Source organism: Lucilia sericata, unplaced genomic scaffold (genome assembly GCF_015586225.1).
Source record: "Lucilia sericata isolate MDLA Ls3-8-SP2 unplaced genomic scaffold, ASM1558622v1 Contig002253F_arrow, whole genome shotgun sequence".
Taxonomy (NCBI): domain Eukaryota; kingdom Metazoa; phylum Arthropoda; class Insecta; order Diptera; family Calliphoridae; genus Lucilia; species Lucilia sericata.
In genome coordinates, this window is record NW_023996077.1 from 44490 (window position 1) to 63376 (window position 18887).

At 29.9% G+C, this 18887-nt stretch overlaps 2 protein-coding genes across 3 annotated transcripts in view; both read right to left on the reverse strand.

The window, feature by feature from the left end:
• LOC119613702 (sialin) overlaps positions 1 to 4268 on the reverse strand; it is a 37039-nt gene extending 32771 nt beyond the window's left edge. The window contains exon 1 of the mRNA XM_037969735.1: positions 3653 to 4268. The gene's annotated coding sequence lies outside the window, so the exon portion shown is untranslated. The remainder of the gene's footprint in view (positions 1 to 3652) is intronic.
• A 7319-nt stretch (positions 4269 to 11587) lies between these two features.
• On the reverse strand, positions 11588 to 17571 carry LOC119613701 (arginyl-tRNA--protein transferase 1-like). Of its 2 annotated transcripts, none has more exons than XM_037969733.1 (8): positions 17419 to 17571; positions 16992 to 17359; positions 16747 to 16928; positions 16224 to 16373; positions 13951 to 14132; positions 13726 to 13889; positions 13509 to 13660; positions 11588 to 11988 (listed from the first exon to the last, which is right to left on the reverse strand). In XM_037969733.1, the coding sequence occupies exons 1-8, from the start codon at positions 17541 to 17543 to the stop codon at positions 11896 to 11898; spliced, it is 1416 nt and encodes a 471-aa protein (XP_037825661.1). In that variant the 5' UTR covers positions 17544 to 17571; the 3' UTR covers positions 11588 to 11895. The 2 variants fall into 2 exon arrangements, with proteins under 2 accessions (XP_037825661.1, XP_037825662.1); XM_037969734.1 differs by lacking the exon at positions 16224 to 16373 and adding an exon at positions 16435 to 16581.
• Positions 17572 to 18887: the final 1316 nt, after the last annotated feature.

The following is an 18887-nucleotide window of genomic DNA, read 5'->3' on the forward strand; positions in this document are numbered from 1 at the left end:
CTTATAGACGAGACTATGGTCGAGTTTATAGACGATTTTATAAGTAATATTTCGACGAGTTAGTCCAAAGTTGAGGTTATAGACGAATTTATAGAAGAGTTTGTAATCCACTTTATAGACGAGATTATTATCGAGTTTATAGACGAATTTATAGTCGAGGTTATAAACGAGATTACAGTCGACTTTATAGACGGGATTATAGTCGAGTTTATAGACGAGACTACAGTCGAGTTTATAGACGAGACTAGAGTCGAGTTTATAGACGAGACTACTATCGATGTTATAGTCGAATTTATAGAGAAGAATATAGACAAGTATATAGATATGGAGACCACACTATAGTCGAGTTTATTGACGAGTTCTTAGTCGATTTTATAGACGAGTTTATAAAGGAGACTATAGACAAGTTTATAGATACAAAGACGAGACTATAGTCAAATTTATTGACAAGTTTTTAGTCGAGTTTATAGTGGAGTTTATAGACGAGTTTATAGTTGAGTTTATAGATATATAGACGATACTATAGTCTAGTTTATAGACTAGTCTATGGTTGAGATAATGGTTCAGACTACAATCGATGTTGTAGTAGAATTTATAGAGAAGACTATAGACAAGTTTATAAATATGGAGACAAAACTATAGTCGAGTTTATTGACAAATTCTTAGTCGATTTAATAGACGAGTTTATAAAGGAGACGATAGACAAGTTTATAATAGTTATAAAGACGAGACTATAGTCGAGTTTATTGACAAGTTCTTAGTCGAGTTTATAGATGAGGGTATAGACTAGTTTACAGTTGAGTTTATAGATGAGTTTATAGATATAGAGTCGATACTATAGTCGGGTTTACAGACTACTCTATGGTTGAGATAATGGTTCAGACTATAATCCATGTTATAGTCGATTTTATAGAGAAGACTATAAACAAGTTTATAGATATAGAGACCACACTATAGTCGAGTTTATTGAGTTCCTAGTCGATTTTATAGACGAGTTTATAAAGGATACTATAGACAAGTTTATAGTTATAAAGAAAAGACTTTAGTCGAGTTTATTGACAAGTTCTTAGTCGAGTTTATAGACGAGTTTATAGTTGAGTTTATAGATATATAGACAATACTATAGTCGAGTTTATAGACTAGTCTATGATTGAGATAATAGTAGAGAATACCGTCGATGTTTATAAAGGAAGCTATAGACAAGTTTATAGATATAAAGACGAGACTAAAGTCGAGTTTAGTGACGAGTACTTGTAGACGAGTTTATAGTCGTATTTATAAAGAAGACTATAGAAATGTTTTTAATATAAAGAGGGTATAGTAGAGTTTTTAGTCGAATTTATAGACTATGGTTGAGTTTACTAGACTTTAATAGAGTTTACACTAGTTTTGACGAGTTTATGGATGAGACATTAGTCGAACTTATAGAAGAGACTTTAGTCTAGTTAATAGTCCATTGTGGTCCAGTTTATAGAGGAGACCATAATCCAATTTATAGACTGTCTATAGTTCAGTTTATCAATAAAATATAGTCGAGTTTATGGAACAGGCTGGTCGTGTTTATAGACGATACTGTATACGAATGATTCAATAATATTTTCCATATCTCATCTCCTAAAGTATTTCCTCTTTGAAACCCGTAAATTCCCAAATTATTCACTAAAACACTCTAATATCTCACCTTGGACTTGTGGAACTGATGGAAAATTTTTGTCAATTTTTATAATTTTTTTAATTGCTTAAAACACTTCTAATAAGTATTAAATAATATTTTTTAATTGTCGTAGGAGAACAAGCCAACGAACAAAAAAAAAAACGCAATTAATACAAATTAATAATCTTGATCGGATTACCTTATCTATAATAATCCACAACATAGAGCCACTTGAATAACTTTTTTTTCATTTTTGTTAAGTCATTAATAAAAATTTAAGTTGTTAACAAAGAAAAAGAAATGATAAAATGTTTTATATAATAAAATAGTAAAAAAAATAAATTTGCCAAGAGAAAAACAATTAAACGCAAACACTTCTTAAAAAAGATTATTATTTAATTCCGAATAATTGTAAGGATTGTTAACATAAAAACTAATATCTCTAAAAAGTTTAATATAATCTCTTAATTTTAATATGTATTTTGACAGATTTATTTGTGATAAACTGATTATTTTTATTAAAAATTCAAAAGTTATTTGAAAATTTTATTTAAAATGAAGTGCGGAAGGACGGACATATTTAAAGCGATAAGGAAAAAGATTTAAGATTTAATGTTAAACTGAGAAGCTTTTCACATTTCAATCACAATAAAATCGTGGTTAGTAACTGATCTATACTATATACTTTACACTGATGTATAGTTTGGACTATAGATTGATCTATAGTCTGGACTATAGACTGATCTATAGTCTGGACTATAAACTGATCTACAGTCTAAAGTCTGGACAATAGACTGATCTATAGCCTGGACTATAGAGTGATCTATAGTATGGACTATAGACTGATCTATAGTCTATCTATAGTCTATAGACTGATCTAAAGTCTGGACTATAGACTGATCTATAGTCTGGACTATAGACTGATCTATAGTCTAAGCTAAAGACTAACCTATATTCTGGACTATAGACTGATCTATAGTCAGGTCTATAGACCGATCTATAGTGTTGACTATAGACTGATCTATAGTCTTGACTATAGACTGACTATAGACTGATCTATAGTCTTGACTATAGACTGATCTACAGTCTTGACTATAGACTGATCTATAGTCTTGATTATAGACTGATCTATAGTCTTGACTATAGACTGATATATAGTCTGAACTATAAACAGATCTATAGTCTGGACTATAGGCAGATCTATAGTCTGGACTAGACTGATTTATAGTCTGGCCTATAGACTGATCTATAGTCTGGACTATAGACTATAGACTGAACTATAGTCTAGACTATAGACTGAACTATAGTCTAGACTATAGACTGAACTATAGTCTAGACTATAGACTGAACTATAGTCTAGACTATAGACTGAACTATAGTCTAGACTATAGACTGAACTATAGTCTAGACTATAGACTGATCTATAATCTGGATTATAGACTGATCTATAGTCTGGATTATAGACTGATCTATAGTCTGGATTATAGACTGATCTATAGTCTGGACGATAGACTGATCTATGGTCTGGACTATAGCCTGATCTATAGTTGAGATTATAAACTGATCTATGGAGTGGTCTGTTGCATGGACTAAGGACTGATCTACCGTTCCGACTGCAAAGCAATTGATTAAGTTTTTGACAAGTAATTTTAAACTTTAGAACCAGAACACTTTAACAGTTTTTGTTATTATTATGATTTCACTTTTAAACCAAAAACAAGAAATATTAAAATTTTTTTTTTAATTATAAATTTTCCTTAACATTTGAAAATTACACTTGAACCGACATATTACAAACTAAAAATCAAGAGACCTTGATAAATTAACTTAAAATTTGTCCGGTATTTATAAATTTTATAAATTTTTCACTAATACAATTAAATGTTAATGGTGGCGTATGTACAATATTTATTTAGCACAAAGGATTTAAAATCACTTATACGCCGCCGCATTAATTTGAACTATTTTCGTGTTTTGATATTTTTGATTAAACTTTACCTTTTATTTAATAAAAAAGATCACTTTGTTTATTTCAAAAAATTTCTTTTGAAAGCACAATTTATATAATTTTTTTTCTTAAATTTTCTTAACTCTTGTTTTGTTAGAAAAATTTAAATTTTCAGCTTTTTCTTTAAAATTTTTCGCAACTTTTAATTAATTTTCTTTAACCACCTCAGTTATTATTACTTTTCTTTAGGTAACAGAAACCACGATTTATATTTTTTATACTTTGTTTTTTTTTTTTCAAACCAACCGCGCACGTTAAACGTCTAACAGCGAATGAAGTTAACAGCGTAAAATTCATTAAAGTTATAAACTGTTTGGCCAAAATCCAACCAAAAACAATACTAATAACTAACTAAAACTCGTACTTAACTCATGAGCAGTCAACAGCAGCAATAGCAGCATTTGGCCAAAATCAAATATTATGTGTGTAAAATACACAAAAACAATAAAAAATTATATACTCTCAAACCCGCTATAATTTGCTATCAGTGATAAAAGATTTGTAGTTATTTTTTCTTTCATTCAGTTAGTAAAAAAGATGACTTGATAAAACACAAGAGCAAAACAGAAAATGATATGTACGTGTGCTCTTAGTTTGTCTAAGCTTAATGACAAAGAAACAAAGTTGCAAAATTTCAATTAAAGAGAGCTAGTTAAACAACTTAAGAGAATAACTGTAACTCTTAATAATGGTGATGAGAATGGGAAGTACTTTTTTAGTAGTTTTACGTACTTTTTGCTGATCTATAGTCTCGACTAGAGACAGGTCTATAGTCTGGATAATAGACTGAACTATAGTCTGCACTACAGATTGATCTATAGTCTGCACTATCGTATAAATTGCACTATAGTGTGGACTGCAGTTAGGACTATAGACTGACTTTAGAATAGACTTTAACTCATTTATAGTCTCGAAGTTTGACTGAACTATAGGCTGCACTATAGATCGATATATTGATATTATTGGACTAAAAACTGATCTATAGAAAATACTATAGACTGACCATTAATCTCACATATAGTCTGACTATAGTCTGGACTATAAGTGGACTAATCTATAGTTTGAACTATAGACTGATATGAGATCAAGACTATAGACTGATCTATAGTCTGGACTTTAGACTGATATATAGCTAAAACTATGGATTGATCTATAGTCTGGAATATAGACTTATCTATAGTCAAGACTATAGACTGATCTACAGTCTGTACTATAGACTGCTCTATAGCCAGGGCTATATACTGTTCTCTAGTCTAGACTATGGACTGATCTATAGTCTGGACTATAGACTGATCTATAGCTAAAACTATAGATTGATCTATAGTCTGGAATATAGGCTTATCTATAGTAAAGACTATAGACTGATCTACAGTCTGGACTATAGACTGTTCTATAGCCAGGGCTATAGACTGTTATCTAGTCTAGACTATGGACTGATCTATAGTCTGGACTGTAGACTGATCTATAGTCTGGACTATAGACTGATCTATAGTCTGGACTGTAGACTGATCTATAGTCTGGACTATAGACTGATCTATAGTCTGGACTATAGACTAATCTATAGTCTGGACAATAGACGGATCTATAGCCTGGACTGTAGACTGATCTATAGTCTGGACTGTAAACTAATCTATAGTCTAAACTACAAAGTGATCTATAGTCTGAAGAATAGAGTGATCTATAGTCTGAACTATGGGCTGATCTATAGTCTGGACTGTACTCTGATCTATAGTCTGTACTAAAGACGTTTCTATAGTCTGGACTATGGGTTGATCTATAGTCTGGACTGTAGACTGATCTATAGTCCGGACTGTACTCTGATCTATAGTCTGTACTAAAGACTATTCTATAGTCTGGACTATAGACTGATCTATAGTCTGGACTGATCTGTAGTCTAAACTATAGACTGATCTGTAGTCTAAACTATAGACTGATCTATAGTCTGGACTATAGACTGATAGTCTGGACTATAGACTGATCTATAGTCTGGACTATAGACTGATCTATAGTCTGGACTATAGACTGATCTATAGTCTGGACTATAGACTGATCTATAGTCTGGACTATAGACTGATCTATAGTCTGGACTATAGACTGATCTATAGTCTGGACTATATATAGTTTGGACTATAGACTGATCTATAGTCTGGAGTATAGACTGATCTATAGTCTGGACTATAGACTGAGCTATAGTCTGGACTGTAAACTAATCTATAGTCTAAACTACAGAGTGATCTATAGTCTGAAGAATAGAGTGATCTATAGTCTGAACTATGGGCTGATCTATAGTCTGGACTGTACTCTGATCTATAGTCTGTACTAAAGACGGTTCTATAGTCTGGACTATGGGTTGATCTATAGTCTGGACTGTAGACTGATCTATAGTCCGGACTATAGACTGATCTATAATATGGACTATGGGTTGATCGTTAGTCTAGACTATAGACTGATCTATAGTCCGGCCTATAGACCATTCTATGGTCTGGACTATGGGTTGATCTATAGTCTATAATGTAGACTGATCTATAGTCTGGACTATAGACTGATCTATAGTCTGGACTATAGACTAATCTATAGTCTGGCCTATAGACTGATCTATAGTCTGGACTATAGACTGATCTATAGTCTAAACTATAGACTGATCTATAGTCTCGACTAGAGACTAATCTATAGTCTCGACTAGAGACTAATCTATAGTCTGGAGTATAGAGTGATCTATAGTTTGGACTATAGACTGATCTATAATCTGAACTATATTTAGTCAGGCCTGCAGGCTGATCTATTGTCAGGACAACAAACTGATCTATAATCAGGACTACAAACTGATCTGCAGTAAGGCCTATAAAGTACGCTATAGTCTCAACCACAGACTGTTCTATAGTCTCAAGAATATAGAGTATTATATAGTCTTTCCACGCTTGACTATTTTGGCTCTAGACAATTTTTTAATCACAAATATATAGTCTCAACCAAACTGTTTTCGAAATTGCGTTGTACTATTTTGACATTTTTGATTAGTTGACATATAGAACGATTTCCTAAATTTTAAATATATTCCGATAATAATTTGATAAAGTAGGGCGACTTTTTTCAAAATAAGTGTTATTGTTTTCAAAAAATGTGCACTTTTATATAGGAAAAAATAATATTGCATTGGAATTTTGGTAACAAAAAAAACAAAACAATATTGACATTTTGAATTGGATCGTGTTGAATTGGACGCGTGTCAAAATTTGAAAATGTGATAATTAAATTGTTTTTATTATAACATAAACAAATCATAATATTCCATCAAAAATTTTCTTATCTTAATATGTATAAGTAATTGAAAAAGAGAAGATTAGAGAAATATTTCTATGGTTACATTAAAATAATAAATTAAAGTAAAATTAAACAAATCTTGATAAATTTATAGTTTAAACAATTATCTAATATCAGATTTTTATTATTTTCCTCAATAACAATAAGCAATTTTTAAGTTTTATTAGTTTAACGATAACATTATATATGTATTTATAGGCCCTAAAAGGTCGGGTTCACTTTATTCTATTGATTTTGTTTCAACTTAACGTAAAATGTATAAAATTTAAATTCAAAAATTGTTTTCTTTATAAAAATCACTTGTTTTTTGTTTTAGCCAATTAATGACTTAATGCTAATTTTAAGACTAAAAACTCATCTTTTTTGCTGTAAATTCTCTAAAACTCAGCTTTATTTAATTAATTTTTTATTTTCAGAAAACCCCCTTTGAAAAGGTACTGAAAAAAATACAACAAATTGTTGCGGTTGTACAAAATTTTAAAAAAAATTTTTGGTATAAAAAAGAGATCAAAGCTCCACTACAGTCACATGTCGTTTTGAATTTGATAAAAATTTAAATATTTTTTTTTTATAAAATGCAAGTGTTTTGCTTTTTATTAATTAATCAGTAATATCTTAAATAAAAACCTGAAGTATCCCAAAAATTAGCAAACTTTTTTTTTACAACAATTAACTAATAAATTAAATTTATTAAAAGACAACAGGGACCTTCAAAAGAGAAAGTGTTATTTGTTGTTCTGTTTTTAAAAATTTTGATATTTAAAATTTCTTTAATTGAAAACAGAGTATGTAATTATTCAAATATAAAATAAAAATTATTAAATTAAGCTAAAGAAGCTGAACAAACACAAAAGCCAAATGATGTTCGTAAATGTTTTAAAATATTTCCAAAACAAATTCATTAATAGTAAACATTCTGCTGATGAAGTAATCAAACGAAAGGGCGAACTAACTCTATAGTATTGACTATAGATCAGCCCATAGTATTGACAATAGATCAGTCTATAGTCTTAACGATAGATCAGTATAAATTCATGACTATCGATTAGTCTATAGTCTTGACTATAGATCAGTCTATAGTCTTGACTATAGATCAGTCTATAGTCTTGACTATAGATCAGTCTATAGTCTTGACTATAGATCAATTTATACTCTTGACTATAGATCAGTCTGTACTCCATACTATAGATCAATCTATACTGTTGACTACAGATAAGTTTATAGTCTTAACTATAGATCAGTCTATAGTCTTGACTGAACTATACATCAATCTACAGTCTTGACTATAGATAAGTCTATAGTCTTGACTATAGATCAGTCTATACTCTTGACTATAGATCAGTCTATAGTCTTGACTATAGACCAGTCTATAGTCTTAACTATAGATCAGTCTATACTCTTGACTATAGATCAGTCTATAGTCTTGACTATAGATCAGTTTATAGTATTGACGATAGACCAGTCTATACTCTAGACTATAGATCAGTCTATACTCTTGACTATAGATCTGTCTCTACTCTTGACTGTAGATCAGTTTATAGTCTTGACTATAAATCAGTCTATAGTCTTGTCTATAGATCAGTCAATTGTCTTGACTATAGATCAGTCTATACTCTTGACTATAGATCATTCTATACTCTTAACTATAGATCAGTCTATAGTCTTAACTATAGATCACTATATAGTCTTAACAATAGATCAGTCTATAGTCTTGACTATAGATCAGTCTATACTCTTGACTATAGATCAGACAATACTCTTGACTATAGATTATGACTATAAATCAGTCTATAGTCTTAACAATAGATTAGTCTATAGTATTAACTATAGATTAGTATATAGTCTTAATTGATTAGCCAATACTCTTGACTATAGATTAGCCTATATTCTCGACAATAGTTCAGTGTATAGTGTTGACTATATATCAGTCTATAGTCTTGACTATTGATCAGTCTATAGTCTTGACTATAGGTCAGTCTATAGTCTTGACTATAGATCAGTCTATAGTCTTGACTATAGGTCAGTCTATAGTCTTCACTATAGGTCAGTCTATAGTCTTGACTGTAGGTCAGTCTATAGTCTTGACTATAGGTCAGTCTATAGTCTTGACTATAGATCATTCAATAGTCTTGACTATAGATCAGTTTATAGTATTGACTATAGATCAGTCTATACTCTTGACTATAGATCAATCTATACTCTTGACTATAGATCAGTCTATAGTCTTGACTATAGATCAGTCTCTACTCTTGACTGTAGATCAGTCTATAGTCTTAACAATAGATCAGTCTATACTTTTGACTATAGATCAGTCTATGCTCTTGAATATAGATCAATCTATAGTCTTAACTATAGATCAGTCTATAGTCTTAACAATAGAACAGTCTATAGTCTTGACTATAGATCAGTCTATACTCTTGACTATATATCAGTCTTGACTATAGATCAGTCTTTAGTCTTAACTATAGATCAGTCTTTAGTCTTAACTATAGATCAGTCTATAGTCTTGACTATAGATCAGTTTATAGTCTTGACTATAGATCAGTCTATATTTTTAACTATATATCTGTCTATAATCTTGACTTTAGATCAGTCTATACTCTTGACTATAGATTAGTCTATAGTCTTAACTATAGATCACTCTGTAGCCTTAATTTCTAGAATATTCCAAAGTATCTACTAAATAATAAAATAAGTGTTGAATCATTTTTTTTCTAACATTTCTTAGGTCTACCAATATCTTTCAAATATCTACTTTAAAAATTGTACAGTAATTTATTTGTTTTATTTAAACCACTAATAAACATTATTATTTAAACATTCTTGGGCTCCGTTATAAATTCTTTTATTGATATTATTTTACGAGTTTTACGATTACAAATCTGTGTTTGTTTATTTGTTCACTAGTTTAAAAAAAGTTGTTATTTCTTTTAGTGGCAGATAAACTAGAGATAAAAAGTAAATACATAATAGCCAAGTATTTAAACATTCTAACTGCTAATTTTTGCTAATTTAGCATTTACTATGCTTTCCAAATTAGACATTGTAAAGATAAAATTAATTAACACTGTGTTGTTTAGAAAATACTATTAGAAATTACAGTGGGTAAGAAAAATGTTTTAGTTCAGCGCTAGTTCAGTTTTAGTTTAGTTATAGTTCAGTTCTAGTTCAGTTTTAGTTTAGTTCTAGTTCAGTTCTAGTCCAGTTCTAGTTCAGTTCTAGTTCAGTTCTAGTTCAGTTCTAGTTCAGTTCTAGTTCAGTTCTAGTTCAGTTCTAGTTCAGTTCTAGTTCAGTTCTAGTTCAGTTCTAGTTCAGTTCTAGTTCAGTTCTTGTTCAGTTCTAGTTCAGTTCAAGTTCAGTTCTAGTTCAGTTATAGTTCAGTTCTAGTTCAGTTCTAGTTCAGTTCTAGTTCAGTTCTAGTTCAGTTCTAGTTCAGTTCTAGTTCAGTTCTAGTTCAGTTCTAGTTCAGTTCTAGTTCAGTTCTAGTTCAGTTCTAGTTCAGTTCTAGTTCAGTCCTAGTTCAGTTCTAGTTCAGTTCTAGTTCAGTTCTAGTTCAGTTCTAGTTCAGTTCTAGTTCTAGTTCAGTTCTAGTTCAGTTCTAGTTCAGTTTAGTTCAGTTCTAGTTCAGTTCTAGTTCTAGTTCAGTTCTAGTTCAGTTCTAGTTCAGTTCTAGTTCAGTTCTAGTTCAGTTCTAGTTCAGTTCTAGTTCAGTTCTAGTTCAGATCTAGTTCAGATCTAGTTCAGTTCTAGTTCAGTACTAGTTCAGTTCTAGTTCAGTTCTAGTTCAGTTCTAGTTCAGTTCTAGTTCAGTTCTAGTTCAGTTCTAGTTCAGTTCTAGTTCAGTTCTAGTTCAGTTCTAGTTCAGTTCTAGTTCAGTTCTAGTTCAGTTCTAGTTCAGTTCTAGTTCAGTTCTAGTTCAGTTCTAGTTCAGTTCTAGTTCAGTTCTAGTTCAGTTCTAGTTCAGTTCTAGTTCAGTTCTAGTTCAGCTCTAGTTCAGTTCTAGTTCAGTTCTAGTTCAGTTCTAGTTCAGTTCTAGTTCAGTTCTAGTTCAGTTCTAGTTCAGTTCTAATTCAGTTCTAGTTTAGTTATGCTTCAATTATACTTCAGTTCTGGATAAGTTCTATATCACTTTTAGTTCAGTTCTAGTTCATTTCCAAAAACATTTGTAATTTACCTTGTATTCCAATTTGTGTGTTTTTTGATTTCTTGAACAATAATTTGTGGATTTTCTGATTTCTTGAATAATAACTTAATTTCGGACATTTTCTTTTTATTGAAAAGATCTTCTTTTGGAATCTTGAATTAAAAACCTTCAGAGTTTTGATTGATAAGTCTTGCATATTAAAAAATATCTATAATGGGAGAGTATAAAGACATTATTTAAAAAATCTTATGAATATTTAAATATTCTGTTAAATATTTTTTTCTACAAAATAATGAGATTAAAGAAAATTAAATCTTACATTTCGAAACTTTATAAAATCTGCTTCAAAACTAATTCTGCCAAATCTTTCCAATTGATTTCTCTTTCAAAATTTCTTACTTTTTTAAACAAATCCAGCCAAAGCTTTAAGACACCTTTAAAAAAATTAAAGAAAAAACACTTTTACATTTTTAAAATCACAAGATTTAAATTAAAATCTTAAAAGCATTTAACTATTTATTTAACTACTAAAGGGTATTTTTATAAAATGTATTCAACGCTTTCCATGTCTACATCTCTGTAGTCCATAGGAAAATCATTGATTTAAAAAAAAAAAACGAAACAAAATGGTAATGAAATGTTAAAGCTTTTTAAGCGAAACACTACTACTTAATACATTTTAAAACATTATTAACATGGATAATGAGAAACTCAAAATAAATAAAATTCGAAAATTTTCTTCAGCAAAAAAAAAAGAACGCCTTCTCTTCAGAATTTCAAATATAGCATACGATGTGCCAAAGCTTTGCCAACCAGTTGGCTGTACTCAATAATTGATTCGCGTTCTTCATTGCCAGCAATCTGAAAGAAAGTTGAAAGATATTTGTGTGGAAATAATTTAATATTTTTAATAAAGATTTAAAATATATAGATGGTCTACAGATCAGACTATAGAGGAGACTCTAGAACAGTCTTAGCCTAAACTATAGATTAGTCTCTCTAGAATATACATATGTATGTTACTCTAGGTACTAAACTATAGTCTAAAGATCACTCTATATTCCAGTTTATACATCAGTCTATAGATCAGTTGTCAGTCTATAGTCTATATTATAGATCAGTCTATAGTCTAGACTATAGATCAGTCTATAGTTTAGCCTATAGCCTAGCCTATAGATCAGTCTATAGTCTATCCTATAGATCAGTCTATAGTTTATCCTACAGATCAGTCTATAGTCTATCCTATAGATCAGTCTATAGTCTATCCTATAGATCAGTCTATAGTCTAGCCTATAGATCAGTCTATAGTCTATCCTATAGATCAGTCTATAGTCTATCCTATAGATCAGTCTATAGTCTAGCCTACAGATCAATATATAGTCTAGCCTATAGATCAGTCTATAGCCTAGCCTATAGATCAGTCTATAGTCTAGCCTATATATGAGTCTTTAGTCTAGCCTATAGATCGGTCTATAGACTAGCCTATAGATCAGTCTATAGACTAGCCTATAGATCAGCCTATAGTCTAGCCTATAGATCAGTCTATAGTCTAGCCTATATATCAGTCTATATCTAGCCTATAGATCAGTCTTTAGTCTAGCCTATAGATCAGTCTATAGACTAGCCTATAGATCAGTCTATACACTAGCCTATAGATCAGTTTATAGTCTAGACTATAGATCATCTATTCTAGACAATAGATCAGCCTTTAGTCTAGGCTATAGATCAGTCTATAGTCTAGCCTATAGATCAGTCTTTAGCCTAGCCTATAGATCAGAGTATAGACTAGCCTATAGATCAGTTTATAGTCTAGACTATAGATCATCTATTCTAGACAATAGGTCAGTCTTTAGTCTAGGCTATAGATCAGTCTATAGTCTAGACTATCAGTCTATACTCTAGCCTATATATCAGTCTATAGTCTAGCCTATATATCAGTCTATAGGTCTAGCCTATAGATCAGTCTATGGTCTAGCCTAGAGATCAGCCTATAGATCAGTCTATAGTCTAGCCTATATATCAGTCTACAGTCTAGCCTATAGATCAGTCTATAGTCTAGTACAGACCAGTTTATAGGCTAGATTATGAATCAGTTTGTAGGCGGACTATATATAGATCTGTCTACAGTTTAGGATCAGACTATAGCCTATACTGTGGATCAGTTTATAGGCTATAGGTCATCTATAGACTAGCCTATAGATCAGACTATAGTCTATCCTATAGATCAGCCTTAAGTCTATCCTATAGATCGTCTATAGTCTAGACTATAGTCAAGATTGTAGTCTAGACTGTAGATCAGTCTGTGGTATAGGCTGCAGTTCAGTCTAAAGTTTAGACTGTAGATCAGTCTGAATTATTATTGATTTAAAAATATCCTTTACCTGTTTATATTGACGATATTTAACGTATGTCTTGGCATTTATTAACAATAATACTGAATCTATGTCACTAATCTTAAACTCATTGGCATCCTTGGCCTGTAGATCATTGTTAAAACGTTGATATTTATTTGCATCCAATTTAGAGCGTATTTCTAAAATAAAAATCAAATTTTAACAAATTTCTATAATATCTAAGAAATATATTAACAAATCTTACCATCAGTTAACAAATGCCAAGTATAGGTTTCGGGACACAATAAATATGAAGATGATAATCTACCCTTGTAGCGCATTTTGGGACAGGAATGTATATAGAAACCCATATAATAATACTTAAGAGAGGGTACAATACTGGCAAGTCTTTGAACTAATTCAATTTCTCTATTAATAAGAATAAAATATAAAATTTGAAAATTATATATTTGGATTGTATTAAGCCCACCTTAAAGAGCTGTAAGTACCCAGTGATAGGAAATTATAATCTGGATCATAAAAGAAATAAACAGAACTAACACAATAGGGTAATATATCGATGACAGCAACAGCAATTAGTTTATCATCTAGCCAGTACTGTTGATGAAATGAACCATATCCCGAGGGAGGACCATCAGCAGGTTTAGAGAGCTATAAGTGAAGGGAGAAAAATTCGGTATTAGAGTGACAGTTATTTGGAAATTAAAAAATATTTTTAGAAATGGAAAATAGTCATGAACGAATTCTATAATTCATGTTAAAATACAATATTTCTGAAAAAAAAAAATCATGTTCGAATTTAAAATTTCTATAGAAAGTCCAGATTCGAATACAATTTTCATGTCTAAATATAGTTTTTCTATAGAAAATCTTTTCGATTGCAATTTTTCAATAGAAAATCATGTTCAAATTCAAGTATTCTTTAGAAATCATGTTCGAATGCCATTTTGCTTTAGAAAATCATGTTCGAATTTCAGTTTTCCATAGAAACATGATGTTCGAATTCAAATTTTCTATAGAAAATCATGTTCGAATAGATTTATCTTTGGAAAATCATGTTCGAATGCAATTTTGCTTTAGAAAATCATGTTCGAATTTCAGTTTTCCATAGAAACATGATGTTCGAATTAAAACTTTCTATAGAAAATCATGTTCGAATTCAAATTTTATATAGAAAATCATGTTCGAATAGAATTTATCTTTGGAAAATCATGTTCGAATGCAATTTTGCTTCAGAAAATCATGATCGAATTTCAGTTTTCCATAGAAAATCTTGTTCGAATACAAATTTTCTATAAAATATCATCTTCGAATACAATTTATCTTAAGAAAACCATGTTCGAATGCAATTTTAGTTTAGAAAATCATGTTCGAATTTAAGTTTTCTACATAGAATCATGTTCGAATTCAAATTTTCTATGTTCGAATACAATTTATCTTTGGAAAATCATGTTCAAATGCAATTTTGGGTTAGAAAATCATGTTCGAATTTCATTTTTTCTCAGAAAATCATGTTCGAATTATATTTTTCTACATAAACTCATATTCGAATACAATTTTTCTTTAGAAAATCATGTTAGAATATAATTTTTCCATAGAAAATCATGTTCGAATACAATGTTGCTATAGAAAATCATGTTCGAATTAAAATTTTCTATAGAAAATTATGTTCGAATACAATTTATCTTTAGAAAATCATGTTCGAATGCATTTTTTCTATAGAAAATCATGTTCGAATTTTAGTTTTCCATAGCAAATCATTATCGAATTAAAATGTTTTATAGAAAATCATGTTCGAATACAATTTATCTTTAGAAAATCATGTTCGAATTTCAGTTTGCCACAGAAAATCATGTTCGAATTATATTTTTCTACATTAACTCATATTCGAATAAAATTTTTCTTTAGAAAATCATGTTCGAATACAATTTTGCTTTAGAAATTATGTTCGAATACAATTTTGCTATAGAAAATCATGTTCGAATTCAAATTTTCTATAGAAAATTATGTTCGAATACAATTTATATTTAGAAAATCATGTTCGAATGCATTTTTTCTATAGAAAATCATGTTCGAATTTTAATTTTCCACAGAAAGTCATTTTCGAATTAAAATGTTTATAGAAAATCATGTTCGAATACAATTTATCTTTAGAAAATCATGTTCGAATACAATTTTTCCATGTTCGAATTTTATTTTTCCACAGGAAATCATGTTCGAATTATATTTTTCTACAGAAACTTATCTTCAAATAAAATTTTTCTTTAGAAAATCATGTTCGAATTTTAGTTTTCCATAGAGAATCATTTTCGAATTCAATTTTTCTATAGAAAATCATTTTCGAATAAAATTTTCCTTTAGAAAAATCATGTTCGAATGCAATTTTTCTATAGAAAATCATGTTCGAATTCAATTTATCTTTAGAAAATCATGTTCGAAATTAAATTTTCTATAGAAAATTATGTTCGAATATAATTTTTCTTTAGAAAATCAAGATCGAACTTAATATTTCTATAAAAAGTCATGATCAAAAACAGTTTTTCTATAGAAAATAATGTTCAGTAAGAATTTTTTACAGAAACTCATGTTCGAAAGCAATTTTTCCATAGAAAATCATGTTCGAAAAAAAATTTTTCTTAAGAAAATCAATTTTCAATAAAAGTTTTCTTTAGCAGATTCTTTTTCCTAAATATTCCCAAATTAAAATTCATTTGAAAATTATTCAATTTCATTTCATTCCACCTGCAATGGTGAACGTTGTAAAAACACTAAATAATCATCTTCACCGCCTGGTGGATCATTATGTATAAGTGTTTGATATTTCTTATAGAGTTCATAAGTTTGCGGCAAAGTTTTATGAAATTGTTCACTCTTAACATGTATGACTTCCAGCTGAAACGAAATTGAGGAGAAAAAAAAAATGGTAAATATTAAAATTAAATAAAAAATTTACCTTAAGAGGGGAATTGTAAAGGAAACGTAGCAAATTTTTAGGTTGTAGACGTTCGGGATTATCATTGTGTATAATTAATTGATATTTACGATATAAAGCTAATGCCGTTTCAGAGTAAATGTCTTTATTCGAAGGTACTAAGACAATCTGTAAAAAGTGGGAAAAAACCAACAATAGTTTTTTTTTTGCTTTTGGAAAAAGTGTGCTTTAACTAACTACTTTTTTTTATAGTATAAAAGAGTATGAGTGTACGTCTAAAACAACCAATAATTTGCAGGTTTAAATGTGATCAAATTGCTTGAAAAAACTTACCTTAAGTTTATGTTTATCATCGGGTCTGGCATCATTAATTAAATCATTTAGAGTTTTCTCTTGATCACGTGGTGTTTTGGGTGGCAAATCTGTGGGTAAACCTTTAGCAGCCTGCTTAGCCATTTTACGTTCCAAACGCATTTGTTTGGCTTTCTTGCAAGGAGGATTAACACCTTCTAAAGCTGTTTAGTTATTAAAAAGTTAAAATTAAGAACATTTTTTTTAATAAATTTAAAAATATTTACATTTCTTGCTGCCACTTGAGGATTCTTCATTAGTTTGTTTTTTATCTTCAATATCTTTAGCCGGAGTTTTTTCCTTTTCTTTATAATTATCCTTAACAGTGTTTGGTTCTCCATTTGCTTTAGCAAATAACTCTAGATTTATATCTTTTAGGGGGACATTAGGTCCCTGCACTTCTTCTCTAATACCACCACCACCTCCAGCATCATCTCCCACATCTTCATTGTCATTATCTTTAGTCTCTTTATCTGCATTATTTGTACCCTGACCTTCTTCATTTTTATCACGTTTGCCATCACGTAGAAAACGATTCATACGTTTAAGTACTTTTTTATGGGATTTAGATAATTTGAATTCCAAAGCATCGCATCTGTAAAAGAAAACAAATATTTAACTTTTGCCTTTTAAATTGTTTAATTCTTAACTCACTTGATGGTATAACAAGGACAACATGTTGTTGTATTATCTTGTTTGTAGCAATAATGGCCACTGCGTCGCCAACCACGATCAATAAGATCCTGATAGTCTGCTGGTGACATAGTATAGGCATGCATTCCTATAAGTTAACATTATTAATTGAATCATTTTAATAAATCACCTGATATATATCAAATATTAGTCATTGTAATATGTTCGTAGTAGCACGTAATTAATAATTATACTTTGTATCAATTACAAATACATTTATTATGATAAGGTGATAAGGTTTCTATAGTAAAACTTTAACAATTTGTATGTAATTTTTACAAAAACCTTTTAATTCTTAGAAGTAAAAGTGTTGTTGATTTAGAAAAGTCAAGTTTTTATAACAATTTTAGAATTAATACTTTTAAATCTTTAAATGTTTGAAAATAGTTCAATGTCAAGGTTATAGATAACCCCGTTAACATGTCTATAACAAAGAAAACAATAAAACGCATATAAATAATGTTTAGAATAGACAATTTGTTTGAGTGAAATAAACTTTACGCTCCAACAACTAATATATCTACACACTGAAAAAATATAAGAAGCCTTTAATATGAGAGAATTGTTTAATGCAATAAACTGATAAACTAATTGTAAACAATATTTTTTACCTATAATTTCACAAGATTTTGTTAAGTTACTGATAGCTCCCCCTAAATGTTATTATTTTCAAGAGATTGTTTACCTATGTGCATAATGTTTTATTTCAAACATATTGGAATAACTAAATTCTATTTGACATTTATTTTTCTATAACTAAACTATATATTTTTGGCTTAGCAACTTCATTAATATACAAAACATTTAAACTACTTCTTGTGTCATGCTGTATCAACTGATTCATAATGATGATTAGCAAGAATTTTCCTGTTCTTTATAAATCAATTGTGTTTTATTGTTTTAGAGACGCATTTTTTAAATCTACATAAATTATTTAGTTATTATTAGACTATGGAGTTTGAATACCGTATTATTGATTTCATATCGAAAACAGATTCAGTTTTAAGGGAAAATTTGCCAAAACATGAAAACTTCTTAAACATTTTGTAAATGTTTAATGATTACAATGGTTAGGTTAAGAAGGGTTATACACCGTAGAAACGATATATGTCCACTCGGAGACCATAAGATCTATTGTGATTTCCTTCAATAAAGTGAAGATTCAGAAAACAGAGAATGCAAAACGCTACCACCTAGTAGACTGCGAGGGTTAAGTCCCGCAATTTCCCCCAGTTCGCCATGGAACCTATTCCCTAGCCATTTCAGCCTAAGATTCTGTACCCTAGGACATTGGCAAATGATATGCTCGATCGTCTCTACTTTCTCCTCATCTTCGCATAACCGGCAATAGTCCGGTACACTACTGTCCCACTTACTGACAAAGGTTCTAACTGAGCGGTGTCCAGTTAGAATCCCTATCAGAGCCCTTA

Excerpts from the sequence above, each read along its gene's own strand:
- LOC119613701 (XM_037969733.1), bottom strand. The coding sequence starts at position 17,543 with ATGCATGCCTATACTATGTCACCAGCAGACTATCAGGATCTTATTGAT. Across the intron at positions 13,661-13,725 it reads TTGGCATTTGTTAACTGATG|AAATACGCTCTAAATTGGAT; the intron begins GTAAGATTTGTT and ends TTTTTATTTTAG. Across the intron at positions 11,989-13,508 it reads AATATCGTCAATATAAACAG|ATTGCTGGCAATGAAGAACG; the intron begins GTAAAGGATATT and ends ACTTTCTTTCAG.